Source organism: Eulemur rufifrons, chromosome 9 (assembly GCF_041146395.1).
Source record: "Eulemur rufifrons isolate Redbay chromosome 9, OSU_ERuf_1, whole genome shotgun sequence".
Classification (NCBI taxonomy): Eukaryota; Metazoa; Chordata; class Mammalia; order Primates; family Lemuridae; genus Eulemur; species Eulemur rufifrons.
The window spans coordinates 42,430,965-42,445,031 of NC_090991.1; the positions used below are offsets into that span (position 1 = coordinate 42,430,965).

At 54.5% G+C, this 14,067-nt stretch overlaps 1 protein-coding gene across 2 annotated transcripts in view; it reads left to right on the forward strand.

Annotated features, from left to right (window-relative positions):
* MRC2 (mannose receptor C-type 2) overlaps positions 1 to 14,067 on the forward strand; it is a 51,527-nt gene that overhangs the window by 22,822 nt on the left and 14,638 nt on the right. For both annotated transcript variants that reach the window (XM_069482750.1, XM_069482751.1), the window contains exons 2-10: positions 4,708 to 5,109; positions 5,895 to 6,068; positions 6,240 to 6,404; positions 6,624 to 6,737; positions 7,196 to 7,339; positions 10,133 to 10,321; positions 10,467 to 10,621; positions 12,159 to 12,266; positions 13,902 to 14,017. In XM_069482750.1, the coding sequence (XP_069338851.1) occupies positions 4,708 to 5,109; positions 5,895 to 6,068; positions 6,240 to 6,404; positions 6,624 to 6,737; positions 7,196 to 7,339; positions 10,133 to 10,321; positions 10,467 to 10,621; positions 12,159 to 12,266; positions 13,902 to 14,017 (1,567 nt within the window). The remainder of the gene's footprint in view (positions 1 to 4,707; positions 5,110 to 5,894; positions 6,069 to 6,239; positions 6,405 to 6,623; positions 6,738 to 7,195; positions 7,340 to 10,132; positions 10,322 to 10,466; positions 10,622 to 12,158; positions 12,267 to 13,901; positions 14,018 to 14,067) is intronic.

Consider the following 14,067-nt stretch of genomic DNA (forward strand, 5'->3'; position numbering starts at 1 on the left):
TTCTGGCCCCAGAAAAGGGCCACTTTCTGTTGCTATTGGTTGTCCTTGCTGGACTGGCGTTTCTGAGAATCAGATACCCAGTCCTTAAAGGAAGCTTGGGCAGGCCTGGATCAAGTCTGGGGGCCAGTTTATGGTTTCTGGAGGGTGGTTGGAAAGTGTCGTAGTCTGATGGGCTGCTATAACAAAATGCCATAAACAGCAGAAACTTATTTCTCACAGTTTTGGGGGCCAGGAAGTCCAAGATCAAGGTGCTGGCAGATTCAGTGTCTAGTGAGGGTGTGCTTCCTCAGCCAGCCATCTTCTCCCTGTCGCTTCACACGGTGGGAGGGGTCAGGGCCTCTTTTATAAAAGCACTAACCTGATTCACCAGGGTTCTGCCCTCCCGACCGAAGCACCTCTCAAAGGCCCCACCTCCTATACCATCACCTTGGGGGGTTAAGATCTCAACATACGCATTTTGGGGATTGGCACAAATATTCAGTTCATGGCAGGAGAGAAGGAGCAGGTTAAGGGTAGAGGACCCAGAACCGGGTGGGGGGGCATCAGCTGTGGCAATCACCCTGCTGGTCCTTCAGAGCTCATCTGGCCCAGAGAGGACCCTCATCCTGGTGCTGTCAGAGGATAGAGTGACGGGGTCCCTGCCCACCAACCTTTCCCACTGCAGTGTTTTGAGTGATGGGAGCTGTGGGCACTGTGTTTCAGGAAAATAAATCCGGCAGCTGGGACAAGGAGCAGAAGGACAGGCTGGTTGGTTATCTAGGCATGTGATGCATTCATTCGCTTACTCAGCATTTAACACTACTCTGTGTCAGGCAGATGCAGCTGGGGGTCAGTGGGGAGAAGACAGAGAAAGTCCTCAGGAGCTTGCGAGCAAGAAGAGAGACACAGAGCATAAACTAAACATGTCACATAATGAGTTCTGCTTCTGGAAATGGCAGAGCAGCTTGTGTCATCTAACTCTCTAACTAAGAATGCTTATAGACGAAAGATAAAATATAAAATATAGCGGTTTGAAGGCACTGGGCAGCAATCAAAACCAGACAGATGTAGCAAGGAAAAAAACCTTGAAAGAAAAGAGCAGAATAGCTGGGAGGCCGAGGAGGGTGGATCATTTGAGCTCAGGAGTTCAAGACCAGCCTGAGCAAGAGCGAGACCCCATCTCTACTAAAAATATAGAAAGAAATTAGCTGGACAACTAAAAATATATAGAAAAAAATTAGCCGGGCATGGTGGCACATGCCTGTAGTCCCAGCTACTCGGGAGGCTGAGGCAGGAGGATCACTTGAGCCCAGGAGTTTGAGGTTGCTGTGAGGTAGGCTGACGCCACAGCACTCTAGCCCAGGCAACAGAGTGAGACTCTGTCTCAGAAAAAGAGCAGAATAGGTGAGTGGCACATTTAACTAGCCTTCCCCTCTGAGCACACTGCTCAGTTTGAGGAACTCACACAGAAAGTGGCAGTTTTACTGGTTTGTAGAAACAGAGGTCAGAGTTTGGAGCCACTAGAAAAGCTTAAAATTGAGAAAGAAAATCTTGGAAAGGAAGGAGCCGTAGAGATTCCTCCTACAGATTTTCCTCAAATCTGTGTTTGGCGACTCCTCAACTGTGCATTTGCAGGGTGAGGCTCTAAGCAGCCGGAGGCAGAGGTTTCAGCTGCTACCTGGTGCTGAGGAAAGAGTTTAGGATTCAAGTTCCACCAAGTTTGAGGGGCTTGGTAATCATGTACGGCTTTCTTTTGAAATCCCAGAAGGGCCTCGCCTTATGATTAAATCCAAGGTTAAGAGCCACACCCTAAGACTAAAAGCAAAACCCAAACAGCCCCACCCTAGCAAAACCTAACACCACGCCTCCACAGGATCAGAGTGATCCACCGGTAATTTAACTGCCTGCCAGAACAAAACTCAGCACTGTTTATAGGAAGGTAAAAAATCCAGATTCCTATAACATATAAACACCATCCAGTATACAATAAGGCCAGACTCCTTATGGCATTATCTACAATGTCCAATATATAATAAAAATTACTAGACATGTAGGCTGCAGGAAAAAGTGACCGATAATCAAGAGAAAAAATAGTCAATAGATGCAGATTCACAGAGAACCCAGATGTTGAAATAAAAATCAGATAATAAGCGCTGTGAAGGGAATTATTATACAATCAAGGGATATGATAGAGAGCAACTGTGGTCACTTTAGACTGGGAGGCCAGGGAGGGCCGAGGGCCTCTCTAAAGATGTGACTCCCTTTTTTATTTTTTTTAAATGTGAAATGCCAGATAGAGGAACAGATGCAAAGAGGCAGGCCTGTTCAAGGAAGAACAAGGAGGTCAATAGGGCTTGAGCAAGGGGGAGAAATAGGATCTGAGATCAGACTGGGAGGCAGGACCAGATCACGTCGAACTTGTAGCTCATAGTAAACAGTTTGAATTTTATTTGAAGACTGATCAATCACCTTTTGAAGGAATTTCAGCAGGAGGGAGACTTACCTGACTTCTGTCGTTTTTTTTTTTTTTTTTTTCTTTTACCATGAGTGAAACTATCATTTCAAATATTTAAGAGCCAATTGGCATTTCCTTTTGTTTTTGCTCTCTACATATTTTTTATTCATTTTTCTACTGCATCACTGATATTTTCCTCATAATTTATTTATTTGTTTGTTTGGTAGAAACTCTTTTAAAAATTGTTTTTTAAATTTTTATTTATTTTATTTTATTTTTTTTAGAGATAAGGTCTCGCTCTGTTGCTCAGGCTGGGGCGCAGTGGCACCATCGTAGCTCACTGTAACCTTGAACTCCTGGGCTGAAGTGATCCTCCTCCCTCAGCCTCCCGAGTAGCTGGGACTACAGGCATGTGTCACCATGCCCAGCTAATTTTTAAAAATTTTTTGTAAAGATGGGGTCTTGCCCCGGCTGGCCTCAAGGGCTCCATTTGCCTCAGCCTCCCAAAGTGTGGGGATTACAGGCGTGAGCCACAGCACCTGGCCCCTGTCCTTTAAATTTTGACCTTGCTTGTGGCATTTATGTTGCCATGAAAAAATCCTTTTTTTAAAGAAAAATTTTTACTGTTTTCTCTGAATTCATTGAATTCGTCACTGTTTTCTTTATGACCTTCAATACTCCAATAGTATTAATGATTTTTTTTTTTCTGGAACTGATTTACATCTTTAAAAGCTCATTCTGGCTGTCCATGGAGAATGGACTGTAGAGGGATGCTAGAGCCAGCGTGGGGGAACAGAAAGAACTTGGGACTCAGGAAACTAGGGCCAAATTTCAGCTCCATCCCTTACCCATTTTATGACTGGTCATCAAATTGCTTCACCACCCTTAGTCAATTTTTTTTAACTATAACATAGAATAATAATAATAACACTGAACATTTATAGTGCTCTTACTGGGTGCCAGATTCTGTTCCAAACACTTCACATGTGCTATCTCATTTAATCTTTGCCATAGTCTTAGGATGAGAAGAGAGGGTCATAGGGAGGTTAAGCACCCCACCCGAGTCACGCATTCGGTGGCAGAGCGGGAGTCTCCACGCTGGCTGGTGTCTGATTCATGCTCACAAGGCATGCAAATGACCCTGGGAGCGGTGAGTGCAGCAGGTCCCTGGAGACTGGGATGTGCTCTCTGCGTGTGTTGTGTACGGAAGTGGCAGCCGGGAGCAGGCGGAAGGTGGATGTCAGAAAGACCTGGGTTTGCGACGCTGTGAGTAGGTCACTGCTTATTTCTCAGCCTTGGTCTATCTTTTGTTTTGTTTTCCTTTTTCTCTTTCTTTCTTTCTACATTATTGAGACATAATTCACATACCATTAAATCCGCTCATTTAAAACAAATGATTAATTGGATTTTAGTTTATTCACAGAGTTGTACAACTATCATCGATCTACTTTTAGAGCATTTTCATCACCCCAAAAAGAAGCACCATTCCGTTTAGCAGTCACTGCCCATTCCTGTCACCCCCACCCCAGCCCTGGGCAACCTTCCGCTTCTGCACATTTAAGCCTCTTTTCTTACTCTGTAAAGTTGGTGTGCTGGGGGCAGGAGGATGTCCAATGTCCTCCACAGAAGGTGTCTGCTCAGCGAGGAGATGGGTGAAAAGAAGAAAGGTTGAGGAAGCCAAAGAGTTAAATTGCTCTGTCCAAAAAATAAGCGTGTGTGTGTGTGTGTGTGTGTGTGTGTGTGTGGTATGAGAGTGATTTGGGAAGATTCTAGAAGGCCGAAAGGATGAAACCAGTGAAGCTGAGAGGCAGGGGTGGGGTGGGGTGGGGGGAAGAGGGAGACAAAATGCCTCCAGGCCAAGAAAGAACTTTGGGCAGAACCACCATGCTGTGTAACAGAGGCTGAGACTGAGGTTGCAGTGTGGTGTGTGGTGTAAACGCCTCCGCTGCTCCTCATAAAATCTTCAGAAAAGTATACAGTGCTCGACTTGCCAGGTGGAGTTGGATTTGCTTTTGGGGGCAGGACAGAGCACTGAGCCCCGCCTCTATGTGGGCCTGGCGCTAGAACAGAGGGTGGCCACGCAGGCTCGGCCTCATGGGACACGGGGGCATGCAGTGCCCCTCACCCCCACGCGTGAGGACTGTGATTTAACACTTGAGAAAAGGCTCCCAGCTCAGCGCTGGGCACTGGTCAGTGTCCGTAAGCCACACCAGTCTTCAAGGGCCAGCCAGGAAAGCCCCTGCGATAGCTTCGTGTCCTGCCTTCCCTTCCAGAACCCAACGTCTTCCTCATCTTCAGCCACGGACTGCAGGGCTGCCTGGAGGCCCAGGGTGGGCAGGTCAGAGTCACCCCGGCCTGCAATGCCAGTCTCCCTGCCCAGCGCTGGAAGTGGGTCTCCCGAAACCGGCTCTTCAATCTGGGCACCATGCAGTGCCTGGGCACAGGCTGGCCAGGCACCAACACCACGGCCTCCCTGGGCATGTACGAGTGTGACCGGGAGGCACTGAATCTTCGCTGGCACTGTCGCACACTGGGTGACCAGTTGTCCCTGCTCCTGGGGGGCCGCACTGGCAACTTGTCCAAGCCTGGCACCCTTGAGCGGGGTGACCAGACCCGCAGTGGCCAGTGGCGCATCTATGGCAGCGAGGAGGATCTATGTGCCCGGCCCTACTATGGTGAGGGGCTGCTTGCAGGCGAGGGGGTGGGGTCCCTGGTGATCCAGGGACTGGAGCCATGGAGCGACAGACTCCTGGGTGACAAGGCCTTTGGCTTCTGTGGACCCTTGGTAGTCACATCTTTAATTACAATAGGAAGTATTTTTGAATAATTAATAAAATTTACTCCAAAGCATTTACTTTTTAAAAAATTTCAAAATTAATACGTATTTGTAAAGACTTCAAATAGTACAAAAGTATATAACATAAAATGAAATGAAAATTCCCTTTCCCCAGGCCCACTCTCCAGGCAGACCCTGTGGCAGCCCCCACAGGTGTCTTAGTCCCCATTTTGCAGGTGATAAATGGGGACTAGAGTCACCCAGGGAGGGGCCTCTTATAATGGGCAGCTCCATCCTGGGGGGCCTTTCCTGGAAGCCACTTGAGTTCCAAGATGGAACTTTTGCAGGGAGGCATGGAGCCTCTGGGCGGGGCAGCTGAGCAGGGATTCCTTCAGGCTCAGCCCTTTGGGGGTGACTTGGAGGCCCCTCACCCAGCTGGATTTCGGATTGGGGCACTAGGGGAGCCCCTTCCAGCCCTGTGAGATGAGCAGCGGGACCTCCGCCAGGCTCCTGGGCTGACCCAACAGCAGAGGAGCCTTAAAGCCACTGTCTGGCGCTGGTGCCTGCTCCCACGTTCTGCTGACCCCTGCCCACCCCAGCTCCCTGGGTTATAGGGGATTTTCCTCGAGGGGTGAGGGTGGCAGCCTCTGCGCTCCAGATGCCAACGGCTCCCCTCCCCCGCAGAGGTCTACACCATCCAGGGGAATTCCCACGGGAAGCCGTGCACCATCCCTTTCAAATACGACAACCAGTGGTTCCACGGCTGCACCAGCACGGGCCGTGAGGACGGGCACCTGTGGTGTGCTACCACCCAGGACTACGGCAAAGACGAGCGCTGGGGCTTCTGCCCCATCAAAAGTGAGAACAGCAGGGCAGGAGGGAGGCTGGTGATGAGGGGTCCCCCTCCTGCTTGGCACAGCCTGTGTGTGGGGGGGGGGGGGGAGTGGTCTCTGTACTCCCAAGGGACCCCTGCATGGGCCTGAAGGAGTGGGCTGGGGAGGGACCATTGTCGGGCTGTCATGGTGGCAGGTAATGACTGCGAGACCTTCTGGGACAAGGACCAGCTGACTGACAGCTGCTACCAGTTTAACTTCCAGTCCACACTGTCATGGAGGGAGGCCTGGGCCAGTTGCGAGCAGCAGGGGGCCGATCTGCTGAGCATCACAGAGATCCACGAGCAGACTTACATCAACGGTGGGCGAGGTGGCGGTGGGTGAGGGCAGGCGGGTCTCACCCTCCCTGGGGGCAGGGAGGGTGCCAGGAGCCTGAGACCTGTTCCCACATTTGGAGGGCCCTGAGCCCTTTCTCCTTGGGGGTGGTTTGGGGGACAGGTGCTGTTGGTGGGGCAGGTGGTGGAGAGAGCAGGAGGGCTGTGCCTGGGCCGCACCTGCTCAGCGCGCCACCTGCTGTCAGGGCTCCTTACCGGGTACAGCTCCACCCTGTGGATTGGCCTCAATGACCTGGACACCAGTGGAGGTTGGCAGTGGTCAGACAACTCGCCCCTCAAGTACCTCAACTGGGAGAGTGGTGAGGCTCGAGGTTGGGCACAGGGTGGCTGACGGACCCCATGGGCCCCCCATTTACTGCTCATGCCCTACTCCGAGTGGGCAGTGGGAGTGTGGGGAGCACAGATTTCCACCCGCTCCTGGCCTGGGCCCCACTCTAGCCCACACAGTGTGGCTCTGCCCTGGCGTGTGGACTGGATTTCAACCTCACTCTCCCCTCCAGCCACCACAGGGACAGCGAGCAGTGGGCACACCCAGCAGTCTGGCCAGGGGGGCGGGGCTGGTTGCTGGGGAGAGGGTTCAGGCTGATGCGGGCCCAGGTTAGAATGTGGCGAGGGCTCTGCGGTGGAGCCAGGGCCAAGGGCTGGGCTTCTCCAGCTGGCTCAGGCTTCGGAGGGCACGAGGGAGGAAGGGGGTTTGAGGAGGGCCACGAGGTGAGCTTTCCTCTCCCGGGGCACTGGTGCCCTGCCCTGCCCACAGATCAGCCGGACAACCCGAGCGAGGAGAACTGTGGAGTGATCCGCACCGAGTCCTCAGGCGGGTGGCAGAACCGAGACTGCAGCATCGCGCTGCCCTATGTGTGCAAGAAGAAGCCCAACGCCACGGCCGAGCCCATCCCTCCAGGTGAGCCAGGGGCTGGGCTCCTCAGGGTCACGACCAGAGCCACCTGCCTCTCCTCGTGCTACCTCCACAGCACAAGGTGACCCTGACCTTTCTCTTCTTCCTTAATTGTTCAGCTACAGTCTGAACAAATTGGAATGTACCCTTAATTCATTTGGGGAACATTTGTTGAGATCTGTGTTAAAATGCTGGCAATATTCACTGTGCCCTTGTGGAGGCCACAGTCTGCTGGAGGTGACAGACATCTCAACACACAATTCAAATATCCCAGGTGATGGGTTATTATAGAAATGTGAATAATAAGTGTTAGAGAAGCCTTGAGAAGAAACTGATTAAGCTTCTGAGAGTTAAGGAGGGTTTTATGGAAGTGACATTTGATGTGGGACTTTCAAGTTGAGTGTAAGTTTAAAAGGCATAAAGAGCTGTGGTGGAAGGGCATTCCTGGCAGAGGGAAGAGCATGGGCAAAGGCATGGAGGCCTGGAAGTAGACATCAGCTTTAGGGGTGGTGAGTATTGTAGTTTGGTTGGCGTATAGATGCTAAGTACTTAAAGTGTGGTCCTCCCACCGGCAGCACAGCATCCCCGGGAGGTTGTTAGAAATGCACCCTGCAGGTCCTGCCCCAGGTTAATTGGATCAGAACCTGCATTTAACAGGATCCCCAGGTACAGTGTCACGTGCAGGTACAGTCTGGGAAGCACTGGCTTAGAGGGCATGATGAGGAGCAGAGTTGGGAAAGGCAGGTCGCAGCTGGTCCCTGGAGGGTCTTGGCTGCTGGGCGACGTTTGCATGGGTCAGCGAGGCTCTGGGAAGCCTTTGCAGTTTCTAAGCCAGGGAGTGTCTTGCTCACATTGGTGATTCATAGAGATAGCTCGAGGGACCTCCTGGAGGAGTTGGGGCGATGGGCAGGGCTTGCTTTGGGGACTCTGCCCCTTATTGCTGTGTGGCCCTGGGCAAGCAGCGGAGTCTCTGAGGTGCAGTTTTCTCTTGCAGATTGAGAATAAACTCACCTCCCTTGCAAGGCGGTTGTGAGTAAGGGGGGAGACCTGGCCTGGCACAAAGGAGCACCTCTGTAGGTGGATGTCTATCAGTGTAGGTTGGAGGGGCTACTGCAGGAGTTTAAGAAGCCGTGGGAATGGTGAAGAAGAAAAAGATGGCAAAACCAGGAAAAAAAAAAAATCTACAAACTCATAGAAAGTAAAGAGCTTATAGAGCAAAACGTGTGCTCCTCACCAGTCAAGTCTTGTCAGAGATTGACTCAGGACTGTTGGCCACCGCTTTCTCCCCCAATCCCAGGGCTCAGGAGCATGGCAGCTCCATCTAGGGCACCCCACCTCCAGCTGGAGGGAGCCTGGGGAGGGCACCGATCCAGCCTTCCCGGAAGCAGCTTTCTGAAGGATGACTACAGGAGGACGGGGTGTGGGCGTGCCTAGCTCATTTGTGGCCCCCCGCGGGACTGGCCCCTCACCAAGTCCTCCGCTCCGTGGGTCTTTCCAACGTGTCCCCTGTGGGGAGTCCTGCCCCGGGGCCTGCGGACTGCAGATATGTCTGTGGCCTCGATTTCCTCCCCTCGCCCCAGCCCGCATCTATCTCCCTGCATGAGGCATATTCTAGGCAGTTGTTCGCGGGGGCTCTGCTTTCTGGGTCTCATCACTTAGGGCATGTCATTTCAAGGCTGGTGCCATCGTGCCCCAAAGCGCCCGCATTTCCGGAGCTCCCTTCCTCTCTTCGCGAGGCCCACCCCCTGGGGCCGAACAGCCACTAAAGTCCACTTCTGTCTGGGGCGGTGGAATCAGGCTTAGCTCATTGGTCAACAAGAGATGATTGACAGGTTCTGGAGCCAAAGAGCGAGCCCTCTCATGCTCTCGGCCCTCCCCACTTTGCCCGGAATCCGCAAACAGGTATGGCTGGACCCTGGAGCGGTCCGCCGGGATGGCGCGGATCCCAGCATCTCTGTCTGGGGCCTTGCTTCGAGCGGGCAGAATCCTGCCCCTTGCTTTCCTGCCCGACCAGGCAGAATCCTGCCCGTGCCTGACATTGTGGGTGGTTTGGTGAGTCCTGTTTTCTCTTGCCAAGACCCAAGTGAGGGCTCGTTTGCTTCAGCTGTCCTCGACCCTAGTCCCTAGAAGGTGAACCTGAAATGCCTGGAAGAGGGGCAAGGGAGGGCCCAGGACTGCTCAGGTTCTCAGCTCTGGGTGCGGAGAGAGGATGGGGTCGGGGAAGGATCAAGAGGACGTCGACCAGGGAATGAGGCCAATCTGTGGTGACTTTGCCATACCCCTGATGTGCCTGGCTGTCCACCCATCACAACCTCAGACTCCTGGTGGGCCTGACTGGGCCCCCCTTAGTGGCTCACGGCCCCATTTCCCCACTCTCTTCACCCAGGACTGACCACACCAGCAGAGCGGGCACTCAGTAAATGTTGTTTGAGAGAGTAATGGTGGTTCCGTTTATTTGCCATCGTGGCCATGAGCTAAGTTTGAATCTCAGAGCAGGAAACTCCATTTGGGCCCCGTTTGTTCTCCCCACTCATCTTTTTGAGAGCCACAGCCAGAGGGGCTGTCCTGTCCAGGGTGGAATCTGCCACCACCTCCTGGGGCTCTGTCTCTGGGCCTCCAGCAGCCCTGGAAGGTTTCGTCTGTTCAGCATCTCCCAAGACCTGTCCCCGTGGAGAGGGCTGATCTGGGGCAGGTTTGGGGAGGCAGTGACTTGGAGGCCCTGCCTGTGTTGACACCCAGTCGGTTGGTACCCGGACTGGCGGCCGGGCCTCTGAGCAGTGGCCTCGTGGGTCTCTGCAGACAAGTGGGCCAACGTGAAGGTGGAGTGTGAGCCGAGCTGGCAGCCCTTCCAGGGCCACTGCTACCGCCTGCAGGCAGAGAAGCGCAGCTGGCAGGAATCCAAGAAGGCGTGTCTGCGGGGCGGCGGTGACCTGCTCAGCATCCACAGCATGGCTGAGCTGGAATTTATCACCAAGCAGATCAAGCAAGGTGAGGAGCTGCCCATCCATGCATTGGGGTGGGACAGGGCCTTTCCACTGTCCACCCTGTCCTGCCTCGAGCCTTGCTCCCCTGCTGGTGGCTGAGGCCGACTTCTCAGTGTCTTCTCTGCTCTCCTCTCCTGCTGCACCCCCAGAGGTGGAGGAACTTTGGATCGGCCTCAACGATTTGAAACTGCAGATGAATTTCGAGTGGTCCGATGGAAGCCTTGTGAGCTTCACCCACTGGCACCCCTTTGAACCTAACAACTTCCGGGACAGCCTGGAGGACTGTGTCACCATCTGGGGGCCGGTGAGACCCCCTCTTCCTACCACAGGGCCACACAGAATACACCCCCACTCTTCTGGTGCTACCCCAGCTGAAGGACAATGTAATACCAGCACTTGCCTAGAATCCCCCACAACTCTCCCTCGTCCTCTCAGCAGTCCTTTCCTTCCACGTGGGGATACTGCCAGGGTTTGAATGCCACCTCCACCCGCCACTAGCTGAGTCACCTTGGGCAAGTTACTAGAGGGCCATTGGGAGGATTAAAGGAGTTAATTCTAGTGAAACCTTAGGCACACTGCCCTGGCGAATTCTTGACCTCCTGCCAGCTGCCCTTCCCCACCAGCAGGTGGCATCAGAACCCACATTATGCAGAGATGCTCCGCGACAGGGCTGCCAGCCCTCACTCTCCGGACCCTACCCTGCCCAGGGTCCTGTCTTCTCACGAAATTATGAGGTTATGGGCCAGGTGTGGTGGCTCACACCTATAATCCTAGCACTATGGGAGGCTGAGGTGGGAGGATTGCTCAAGCTCAGGAGTTCGAGATCAGCCTCAGCAAGAGTGAGACCCTGTCTCTACTAAAAATAGAAACATCATCCAGGCACAGTGATGCGCACCTATAGTCCCAGCTACTTGGGAGGCTGAGGCAGGAGGATCGCTTGAGCCCAGGAGTTTGAGATTGCTGTGAGCTACGATGACGCCACTGCACTCTACCCAGGGCAAAAAAAGAAGACAAGAATGAAAGAAATTATGGGTTTATGACAGTCTGCCATAGTTTTGGCTTAGACACGGTGTGGGTAGGTGAAGGAATTGATGCAGGCCTTCAAGCAGAGATAAAAGACCCTTTAAAAGGGATAAAACCATAGGAACAGACCACCCATCCCAGGTACAGGTAGGACATTCTGCTGTCAGATACTGCAAACAGAACCAGGGATGACAGTGGCAGAGCCACTTGCCCTCCGGGGTGCTATTTAAGAATTTTAAAACATTTGTTGAGTGTCTACTATGTGCCAAGGCATTTTTCTGGGTGGGACACACAAACACGGCTGCCCTCAGGGTGGAGCGTCAAGGCAGACACGCTGCTGGCGGGAGGGCTGAGGCGGTTAGCGGGATGCGAGGTCTAAATTCCTCTTCGGCTCCCTCAGCCGAGATTTGGGTCTGGGCGCACCGGCCTTGGCTCACCCTGGCTCTGCAGGCTCTCGCTACACACCTTGGGAATCCCGGCCGTCTATCCCACCATGGGCTGCTCTAACAATCAGCCAATTTGTTTTTGATGTTTGTACAATGAGCTATAAATAATTGAAAAGAACACCTTTTCCCAGTTAGACGGTGCTTGTTAAAGTTCCAAGGCATTTGCACATCAACTATTTGTGTTGCCATCGACCCTGTGAGTCTTACTGAACTGCTCCTGCTCTCCCGACGGTGCAGCCTGGGACACAGAGACGTTGAGTCTAGCTCAGAATCACACAGCAAGTCAGGCAGGACCAGGTCTAGAAACCAGTTTCCAAAAAGCGTTTGGGAGATTCCAGGGGCTAAGATTCTTCCCTCACCCTGTGTCCCTAGGAAGGTCGCTGGAATGACAGTCCCTGTAACCAGTCCTTGCCGTCCATCTGCAAGAAGGTGGGCCAGCCGAGCCAGGGGGCCGCTGAGGAGGACCACGGCTGCCGAAAGGTGAGGGTGTTTCTGGAGCTGCCTGGGTAGGGCCAGCCCGAGGGGATCCCAGGGGACAAGGGCGGATGGAATCCTACAGCCACGCGTGGCATTTGCCCTCTTGGCGTCACTCTTCTCTCAGCTCTCCAAACTGCTTGTTCCTGAAGGACTGATATCAGATAGGGTGGGCTGGATGGCGGCTGTTGGGAGGAAGCCCCACCCCCAGCCCCGAGCCCTCACTCTGTGGGGAAGCCACTTCCCAGCAGCCCGCAGCAGCAGCAGCAGCAGAGAACGAGGGGGTGTGGGTTGGTCCCCCGAGCCTGGCCCAGTCATGGCTAGTGGAGGCAGCTGGGTGAGGCGTGGCCTCTGTGCACGCCCAGTCCTGCTTTCCGCCTTCTCTGTCTGGTCTAGTGTGCATTTTGCTCCCTCACCCCTGGAGGAGCGAGGCCACTCAGTATGTGCCTTCTCCCTCCTGTGTTCTTAGCCCCAGGGGGCCCCCAGAAGGTGTTCAGGGAGGGAGGGGGTTAAGGAATAAAAGGTGAATTAGTGAGTGGGGGGTGAATGTAGACTGAGGGCAGGGGCAGTGATGGTGACTGGACCCACTTCCCTCTTCCAGGCCCCCCAGCCCAGCAGGGGTGTGGGAGGTGTGGGGGGTGTGGGGCAGGTGCCCAGGAAGGACACTCTGTGGCCTTTTGGCCCCTCCCCCCAGCCCCTTGCTGTCACGCTGGCTCCGCGCTCTGTTTCCTTTGGATTAAGCCCCATACCACACCCTACCCCATCTGCACCCCAAACCCTCCCACAGAGGATGAGCAGGAAAGGCCAACAGGCATGATCCAATGCGGGAGAAGGGAGAGCAGACCTGAGCCCAGCTGCACGTGTGGGGACCAGCGTGGTGGGGCCTGGCCCCAGGCTCTGTGCTGCTCGTACGGGGTGGAGGGAGCGAGGCGGGGAGGGATCCCTACTGCCCCGGCACCAGGGCCAGCTGGATTGTGTGTGGGGGGGGGCGTTGAGTGCCCATGGTTAACACCCTGGGATCACCAGGGGTTTAGGACAGGCCCTTCTGGGCAGATGGGCACCCCCCCACCGTCCCATACACACACATCACTTCTCTTCTGCCCTGGCTCCTGCCAGCAGCCCGGGGCCGACCCTGTGCCTGCCACCATCTCCTCTGAGCGCTTCCTCCCACCCCAGGCCAGGCACATCCCCCGAGGACTCCAGATTTTCCAGGCCCCTGGGGACTACCCAGCCTTCTGCATCCTGGCAACTGTCCCCGGCTCTTCAGCTCTGCTTTCCCAGCCAGCTGGCAATCTCCCCACTGTCTCTTGGTTTAAATGCCGAAGAGAGGCGTCTGATGGGCCATTCATCTCCCTGAGCCAGGCCGCAGGCTGGTCGCTGGCTGCCTCTCAATCAGCTGCCCCGGGCCCCGCTTTCACCCCCGGGCCCACAGTTGTGGGTGATGGTGGGGAGCAGGGTGGGGAGAGGGTCACGGTGCAGAACACAGCACAGGAATTGCTGTCTCTGGGGTCCAGCAAGGGCCCTCCGTCCTGCACACGTTCAGCGATGCACCTGAGGACACCCCCACCCCTGGATCTGTGGGGGGGGTGGAGGGTCGTCAGCCCCACAGATTCCCCTCTTCTGCCCACTCTCTTGAGCCAGGGTTGGAAGTGGCACAGCCCATCCTGCTACTGGCTGGGGGAGGACCAAGTGACCTACAGCGAGGCTCGGCGCCTGTGCACTGACCACGGCTCTCAGCTGGTCACCATCACCAACAGGTACGGGAGGGGTGGATGCCCCGACCAGCCCTTGCCCATGCCCAGGCCTA